At 35.9% G+C, this 9,852-nt stretch overlaps 1 protein-coding gene across 1 annotated transcript; it reads left to right on the forward strand.

The window, feature by feature from the left end:
- The first annotated feature begins 1,615 nt into the window (after positions 1-1,615).
- Positions 1,616-2,551, forward strand: LOC127541608 (olfactory receptor 9I1-like). Its single transcript, XM_051966828.1, has one exon. The coding sequence runs from the start codon at positions 1,616-1,618 to the stop codon at positions 2,549-2,551; it is 936 nt and encodes a 311-aa protein (XP_051822788.1).
- The last annotated feature ends 7,301 nt before the right edge of the window (positions 2,552-9,852 follow it).

Genomic DNA, 9,852 nt, shown 5'->3' on the forward strand with positions numbered 1-9,852 from the left:
ATGGTATTGATCTCCTTGAACCATCGTGTTATTGAGATCTGAGAAAATATATGTGGTGTCTTACAAAGGGAGCCTTCCATTTTACAGGAGCTTAAGAAAAGGCTGTTTCCCAACACAGGTACTTTATATACTTCATTGATGTCAGAGAGTTCATAAAATATGGCGGGGGGAGATCAATAGCTGAGGAGATTTTGTATTTTTTATAGACATTATTTATGGGTAAGGCGAACATGAGGATATACTTCTTAAACATGTGTCTGATCATTAGAATGCAAGTTCATTGTGAATAGAGACAGTTTCCCAGCATCTAGCTCAGCGTCTGGCATATAGTAGGCACTTAATAAATACTAATTGCTTGATTGCTCATATGTAGCTAGAATATCTGCAATAGAAAGTAGCAATATATTTCTAAGGAAATTATTTTAAACATTCTAGTACAACATAGGTTTATAATTTCATTAATTGGGGTAATACCCCATAGATACAATTCACACTTGCTTTCCACTATTACAGATAATTTGGGGGTTGAAATGAGTCTCAAATATCATCTTATCCAATTCTTATCTAAATAGGCTTCTCCTCTTACATGGTCTTCCAGCATTTGAGTTAGAGACAACCAGTGATAAGACTCTCAGTATTTCTCAAGATAGTGCAAGAGGGTCATAATTTTTGGCACCTTTTTCTTAAAAGGAATTGAAATCTTACTCTCGGGGCAGCTAGGTAGTATAGTGGATAGTTCAACAGCCTTGAAGTCAAGAGGACCTGAGTTCAAATCTGGTCTCAGACACTTAACACTTCCTGGCTATGTGACCCTGGGCAAGTCACTTTAACCCCAATTGCCTTAGCAAAAAAAAACTTACTCTCTTTTATTTCTCTGCATTGCTCTTAGAATTGTCTTCTCAAAGAAAATAGATCCGAATTCTATCCGAATTCATGTTCCTTTCTACCATATTATCAAACAAATGACCAATTCTTTTAACATTTTCCAGATTTTGCTTTTCAATTCTTTTTTGCTTTTTGAGCTTGAATATCTCTCTTTGGACACAGTTTTTTGGTCTGTCTTAGATCTTTAGATTTTTGAGCACTAAACATAAACTGTTTGGTGGCTAAAGCATCAGACCTGCAGTCAGGGAGATCCGAGTTCAAAACCCAGAAATAGACAAGAACTATTTTACCTAGGGACAGTTACTTACTTTTTGTCCCAGAATCCTCATCTATAAAATGAAGACAACAAAGAACTTATCTTTTAGGGTTGTTGAGAGAATCAAGTGAGATAATTGTAAATTACTCAGTACAATTTCTGGCACATAATAAGTGTGTCACATGTTAGATGTTATTATTATTGTTGTTAGTACAGTCTCACCATCTGATTAAGAACCTTTCTCTCTTTACTCTTACCCATAATCACTTTTGCTTTCCACACTTAATGTCAAGGTTTTGGCTAATCAGAGATACTCATCCACCTTGCTTGGGTGAGATGAGATAATTACCCTTTTCTTAAACTACCCTTTAAGCCTTCACTGAGTTTCCTTCAAAGTGTGATTGATTGCCATGGTATTCCAGATCTAGGGATTTTAATGTCATTTTTTTCCCTCCCAGGCAATAAGTAAAGTCAATGGCTGAGCAGAATCACAGCACTGTGACAGAGTTCATTCTCATTGGCTTTTCTGACCATCCCAAGCTGGGAGTTATTCTCTTCCTGGTGTTCCTCACTTTCTATCTCGTCACCGTCCTGGGCAATATGGGCATGGTCCTGCTGATTTGTTTGGATAACCAGCTCCACACCCCCATGTACTTCTTCTTGAGTCACCTCTCTCTCTTGGATGCCTGCTACTCTTCCGTCATTATTCCTCAGATATTGATCACTCTGGTTACTGGCAGGACAAGTGTCTCCTATAACTCTTGTGCTACTCAGTTCTTCTTTTTCACAGTCTGTGCTGGAACTGAATGTTTTCTGCTTTCAGTGATGGCCTATGACCGTTATGTTGCCATTAGCAATCCTCTCCTGTATACAACAGCCATGACGCTAGGCACCCGTTGGGGTTTGGTGGTGGGGGCTTATGCTGGTGGTGTATCGGGAGCTATTCTTCGCACAGCTTGCACATTCACACTTTCCTTCTGTGGGCCTAACAAGATCAACTTCTTCTTCTGTGATCTGCCACCTCTGCTGCAGCTTTCATGCAGTGATACCACCACCAGCCAAATTCTGATTCTTTTCTTTGGCAACTTTGTGATCTTGGCCAACGCCCTCATGATTTTGGTTTCCTATTTGTTCATCATCAGGGCCATCCTGCATATAAAGTCAGTTGGGGGCAAAGTCAAGACCTTCTCCACCTGTGCCTCTCACATCACAGCTGTGATTCTCTTCTTTGGGACCCTTACATTCATGTATATGCGTAGCAACTCAAATAAATCACTCGAAGAGGACAAGGTGGTGTCTGTCTTCTATACTGTGGTCATTCCCATGCTGAACCCTTTCATCTACAGCCTGAGGAATAAGGAGGTGAAAGCTGCCTTCAGAAAAGTCATGAATAGAACCCAGATCTTTTAGTAGATATAGTTCTGGGTGAGTCCTTATTTATGTTAAAGATTTTTTCCCCTGAATAATAATTATTATTATTGAGTTATTTCAGTTGTGTCCAACTCTCTGTGAATCCATTTGGGGTTCTCTTGGCAAAAATGCTGGAGTGGTTCCCTATTTCTCTCCTTTTACAGATAAAGAAATAGACAAATAGAGATAAATGACTTTCCCAGGGCCACACAGTTAGTAAGAATCTGAGGCTGGATTTGAAGTTAGGTTCTCTTGACTCTAAAGTCAGCCCTCTATCATTGTGCCATCCATCTGGTCAGAAATAATAATAGCTAACATCTATGAAAAAAAATTTAAGTGATACTCTATTAAGATCTAGGAGGAATCAAAAGACCTAGAATTGGAAGGCATCTTAGAGATCTTCTCATCTAGTTCCATTTGCATGTGTAATACAAGTTCTCAAACCTCAACATGGTGATAATTAATACAGCTAAACATGGTATAGTGATCTAAAAGATTACTGACTAGGAGGCAGAAGACCCAATCATGCCATTAGGTGATTGTGTGACTTATAGAATATCACTGTTTCTCTCTTAGTCTCAGTTCCTGTTTCTAGAAAATTGAAAGTTGCATACAATGATCCTTCCAGTTGTCTGATTCTAAATATCTAAATAACGATATTACAAGAAGTGCAAAATTCACCAGGCAAGAGGCTGAAGAGAGCAGATTTGTACTCCCACTTCCAAAAGCTTGCCAATATTTATTGGGGATAATTAATATTTGGATGACTTACTAATTGTGCCTTGTAAACCTTAAATTCTATAAATATGAGTGATAGTGGCAAAATAGTGACAAATCCCACCATTATTATCTTCAGATCATCCTTCCAAGTTGAGGAGTTTTTTTACTCCACTCAGAGAAGCTCTGTAATGGAGTGGAAAGAGTGGTATTAGGCATGTTTGCACCTGGAGAACACAACACAAAACACATAGAAAGCGAATCCTTAGGTGGGCAAAGGGTGGGGAGAAGTTCGATCCTAGCCCATAATCAGCTGCCTTATTTATCAGTTATCACTGATTATTCTATTTATATCCTAAGGAGTAAAAATATTGTCAGCACCTTTTAAGTTCAGCACCCTGGACAGAGTCCTAATCACATTATCTTGATTATCTATCCCTGCAGAAAGATGCATTGGATTTGCAATTAGGGGACCTGACTTGAAATCCAGGGTCTGCCACTTATTACCCTTGTAATGGATCTTACTGTGAAACAAGGGCTTTGAAAGAGTTGGTCTTTATGTCTAAATGCTGTACTCCCTCTGAAGATCTACATCACGTTCTGTATTTGTCTCACTGTTTCTGATGTTTTCTTTTATAAATACTTCCTTTGTCTTACCAATACTCTGCTCCTCTACCCCTTCAAGCCTCTGTTGCCTTTTTTAGGGCCCTGTAAGTCTCTTTTGGAACATGGCTTTTTTGAAGAGGTATTGTGTCTAGGAGCCAAAGAGAATCTTAAAAGACTATAGCACTCCCAGTTTCTGCCCTACTGCTTTCCAGTTTTCCAAACTTTTTTTTCCACACAAATAATTAATTCATATCTCAAAATCTTAAGTCTTTACATTTGTTAAATACAAGGTTATTGTGTTTGTTTAATGCTATAAATTACGTGTCTACTCTGTTTCATTAATCTACCTTTCTATTTCTTAGTCAGTGCCAGATAATTTTGTGAATTACTGTCTTATAATATAGATTATTTTTATCTTTAGCTTTTATTTTTAGCTTTAAGATAGGGATATTCCTTTACAATTTTTCATTATGTCTGTAATGTTCTCTCTGAGATGTAATGTTCTCTGTTGAGATTTTCTTGAGGTCTCTGGAGGCAGCTTTCATTTCAGTTCAGTAATCACCACAAGTGTAGCCAGGTGTTAAAGTGCGAATCCTTTATTGTCTCCTTCAAAGTCTTGTCTCCTTTCCTGGGGCCTGGTTAGCTTTCTTAGAGGCCTATATCTCTCTTTGGTTCCAAACACTTGAGTTCCTACCTGCCTTCTCTGTCTTCCGAATCTCCCTGAATCCAAAGATTTGTGCTTTAACCTCCAGCCACTACAAAGGTGGATGATGGAATGAATTTGTCTCAGCCTCCAAGAGCTTGTAGTGCACTTGTCTTTTCTGGCCCTGAGAGCTTCTAGATTATATGCTCCACACTGAGTATATACCAATCATTATATCACTAGGAAACCATTATTTGTTGTAGGATTAAATCAACACTAAACTAGATTTAACCATTGTCTCCTCAATTCCACTTAGTACCTTGTTTCAAGTTCTGGCCCATAACAATGTCCTTGGATTGTCTAAACTTTTTGTTCTTCCAAATGAAATTTGTTTATATTTTTTCCAATTCAATTAATTATTTTTGTAATTTAATCAGGATGTTGTTGAATATATAAATTAGTTTAGGTAAAACTGTTCTTTTTATTGTATTTATCTCACCAACCCATGAACAATTAATACTGTACAATTTTTGTAATTTTGAATAAAAATTAAAAAAAATTAAAATATAGTTTCTGGGTTTGTTTTGAGAAATGTATTATCAGGTATTTTATACTGTTTAAGATTATTTTAAAAAGGCTATCTCTTTTTTGCAGAATTCTATTTGTGATAAGTAGGAATACTGATGATTTTTGTGGATTTACTTTATATCTTTCTAAAATATCATTAAATTATTGTTTCAAGTAACTTTTAAGTTGAGTCTTAGGAATTTTCCATATATATCACAATGTTGTCTGCAAAAAAGAGATTATTTTGTTGCCCCATTTTTTATTCTAGGTTCTTCTATTTCTTTTTCTTCTCTTATTGATATTGTTAGGATTTCCAGTATGATACTGAACAATATTGGTGGCAGTGGCCATCCTCATCTCACAATTTATTTTACTGGGGTGGCTTCTAGTTTATCTTCATTATATCAATGGTTGCTTATACTTAAAGATAAATGCTTTTCATTAGTACTGAAGGAAAAAATCCATTGATGCCAATATTTCCAAATTTTTAAAAAATAGAAATGCTTGTTAAATTTTATCCAAAGCCTCATAATTGTCATTGTATTTAATGAAGTTATTGACTATTTCTGTGATTTGTTCTTTAACCCACCCATTCTTTATAATTATGTTGTTTAATCTCCTATATATATATATATATATGATATATATGTATACACACACACATAAAACTTCTTTCTTATTTTTTTGTTATCTAGTTCTAAGTCCCTTACTATTACAATAATATGATCTATCTCCACTTATAATTAATTAATTAAAAAATTTAGGTGGTATATCATTTGGTCCATATAGATTCGATATTGATATTATTTCATTGTCTATGGTACCTTTTATTGAAATGTGATTACACTGTTCATTTCTTTTAATTGAATCTATTTTAGCCATAACTTTGTCTAAGCTAGTAATTGCTACTTCTGTCTTTTTTTACATCGGCTGAGACATAAAAAATTCTACTCCAACCCTCCATTTTAACTCATTCTTAAAATGTATTGCTTGCAAACAAAATACTGTTGCATTCTGATTTTTAATCCATTCTGCTCTTCATTTCCATTCACATTCAAAGTTATATATATCATATAATATAAAGAAAATTTATCTGTAAATTTCCTTTCATCTTATTTTTACTTACTTCCTTCTCAGTATTTTTACTCTATCCCTATAACCCTGTTTTGTCCCCTTACCTTCTTATTACTTATTTTACTCACCCCTCTAAAAGTGTCTCCCTTATATTTTTCCCTGCCCTTTTAATCTTGGTCTATGCATCCTTCTAAAACTCCCTTCTACATCCTGCCCCCAATTTTCTTGCCTCTCTAGAAATTCAGAAGACATTTAAACTTCTTCAAAGTTGTTGATGAGTTACCCCATTGAGATAGCAGCTGAAATAATATTCATCTAAAACAATAATGAGTTCTGCCCATCTCAATTTGTAAACTTGTGGGAAACCTCTTCTAATTACATCTTTTATGATTTCTACCATAACCTTCTAATCTTCTATGGTACTCATTTCCTTGGACTATTGCGTTATTGAGAAGATCTGAGAAAATACATGTAGTTTCTTATAAGAAGACTCTTCCACCTGGCAGGAGCTTGAGAAAGGACTATTGTAAAATACAGGTACTGCAAATCCTGTATTGATGCCATAGAGATCATAAAATGGAGAATCAATAACTGAAGTGACTTTATATTTCTATAGACATTATGATAATGTGTACAAGAGGACACGATTGCATTCATGTGTCTGATCATTAGAATGCAAATTCTAGGGACTGTTATCCCAGCACCCAACATAATGTCTGGCATATAGTAGGCACTTAATAAATACTAGTAGGTAGCTAGAACTGATAGCAACATATTTCTGAAAGAAATTATTTGAAATATTCTAGTACAACATAGATTTATGATTTCACCAATCTGGACATGGACATGAGTCACATTTGCTCCCTCATAACAGATGATTTTTGTGGATTATTATGGATGAAGAAACTTCTCACCTATAGGGTGGCCTTCTGGTGATGAAAATCTCTACTTGACTAGATTGGTCCTTGGGAAACAATCTATTGTCAATGCAAATTCTTGATAGCTTGGTAAAATTTAACAGAGCCTGTGCTCTGTAGTAGTGCTGTATGTTGTATTACCTATTAAACACGAACTCTTGTTAGTAAAACCTATATTTTTGTCTTTTTTATATCCTTATTACTTGTTATAGTGTCTAACCTGTAGTAAATATTTAATAAGTACTTGTTGACTAATCAAATGGCAAAGGAAGAGATATTGTGATTGATGTAAGTAAAGGAAAAGAGTATAAATACTAGGACTATAATTTTCCAGCCTTCATTTTCCATAAGGATATTTTCTGGAATAATAGAATGTGAATTGGAACAAACCTTAGAGATAAATGTATCTAAAACTGTTAGCCAAGGAAAGACACTCAACCAAGGACACAAAACTCAAGTTATTCCAGGGCCAAACATGGATGGAGCTCATGGCCTTCATCTCAAACACAGAACTCTAGCCCACAGGATAATTAATTTAGTAATGGATGGGTATAACAGTGGTGGATTTAGACACAGAAAAAGATGAGACTCAATTTATTTTAGCACCCAGGGATATTGTCTTCTGACTAAAAATTAATTGTTCTTTCTATTATGTTATGCTATCACCTTAACTGAAAACTCCCTAGGTGGTGAAGAATTAAATTTAGTCTTTTACCTATGTTTAAATCCACTATTTTTATACCCCTCATTCTTAAGTTAATTGACTTAGGGGTTAGAGTTCTGTGTCTGGGACCAAGGCCATGGGCTTCATCCCTGTTTGGGCCCATACGTTTTATTCTGCTCCATGGACCAAAGATTATTTCTCTTGCCTCAAATCATGAGGCAGGCCCCAAATGTCACTCCCACTCAGCAATTCAGTTCCAGCAACTTTGTGATCTAAGCAAAGTTTGTTTTCAGTGCTTTCCTCCCCCCTCCTCTTTCTCCCCCTCTTTCTTTGTTTCTGTTTCTCTCTGTCTCTTTCTCTTCATCTTGCTCTCTCTCTCATACACACACATATGTTCATATACACAGATAAACACACAGAGACACACACAGATACATTTACATGCATACCCACAGACACATATCCACATGTACATACAGACACATACACATACACATACACACACAGGGACACACACACACACACACACACACAATCTTTATCCCTTCCCACCATGAGTGCCAAGAACTGCTCACGTGGGACCCTTGTTATGTTGCTTAATAGTTAAGGTTCTTGATTTGGATTCAAGAAGTCTTTGGTTCCAATCCTACCTCAGAATTTACTTGTTGTAAGATCCTAGGCAAGTCACTCATTCTCTCTCTTGTTCCTTACTTTTTTTGTCTATAAAATAAAGATGTGTTGGATAGGGTTGATGGTCTATAAGTTTCCTTGTAGCTCTAAATCCCTAATCTTATGATTTGGACAGGACTGAGAATTTACTATTATACATTTTCACAACATGCTCACATCACTTTTCTATCCTGTGTCTTTTTCTCTCAACCATGACCTGCCTCTTTTCAGTTTCCTTGTTCAGCAAAACCCTGCATTACTCTTCTTTCCCTCTAATAAAGTCTGCTCTCTGGATAGTATCTGCTGTTTGTCACATCCAGCTGAGGAGCTTGAATCCTTATGATCTGCTTCTCTAGTGGATTTAGTTTTTAAATTCAATTCTTTCTTACTATTATTAAAGAATGTAAAATTTAGATGACACTTTAGATCTAAATCTAAATCTGTGTCATTCATGAGCTCAGGATGGAATAAAGGATCAGATGCTGTATCAGTGAGAACAGTCCCCATTGCTTTGGAGGGGTATAAAGTGTGTCAAAAATTAATTTCCTTTTTTACAATAACAACTTTTTGAGGTAGCAGACATATGTGATTATCTCTATTTTATATGTGAAATATAAGAACATTCAGGAAGGTAAATGACTTTCACTCCATTCAATCACACAACTACTCTAAAAGGTCATTCAAAATCTAAATGTGGTTCTATTCCCTACTCAATTATTCACAGAATATCCAGGGCAGGACTGGTGATACGTGATATATAAACCACATGGGAGGATCCCAGAGTTTTAGATTCTTGCTCTGACTCTACCATTCACTCAGGTTGTGCTCTTAGGTTAGAAAGTCACTTCATATGTGCCTCAGTTTCTTCATCTGTTAGCTGGAGATAATCTCTGCCCTACCTACCTTTCTCATGGGTTGTTTTTTAGAATATGAATTTCTCTGGAACAAAAAAAAACTTAAATGGAAATATCAAAGTGACACAATAGAATGGACACTGGTTTGCTAGTAGGAGAACTGAAGCCCACTTCTGCCCTTGGCTGAGTGACCCAGGAAAAGTCATTGAATGCCCTTTTAGAGTAGTTGTGTGATTGTATGGTGTGAAAGTCATTTACCTTCTTGAATGTTCTTATATTTCACAAATAAAATCATATATAAAATAGAGATATACATTTGCTACCTCAAAAGGTTGTTATTATGAGAAAGGAAAGTAATTTTTGAAACACTTTACACTCCTCCAAAGCAATGGGGACTGTTCTCACTGGTACAGCATCTGATCCTTTATTCCATCCTGAGCTCATGAATTACACAGTAGAATGAGCACTGGACCTCAGTTTCACTGTGGTTCATTTCCATTAGGGAAGGTGATCTCTGGTGTCAGACAATGTGAGACATAGAAATTTGCCCAGGTGTTCTGGAGTTTTTTTTGGCATATAGTTGTTTTTCA

The sequence above is a fragment of the Antechinus flavipes genome, chromosome 6 (genome assembly GCF_016432865.1).
Source record: "Antechinus flavipes isolate AdamAnt ecotype Samford, QLD, Australia chromosome 6, AdamAnt_v2, whole genome shotgun sequence".
Lineage (NCBI taxonomy): Eukaryota > Metazoa > Chordata > Mammalia > Dasyuromorphia > Dasyuridae > Antechinus > Antechinus flavipes.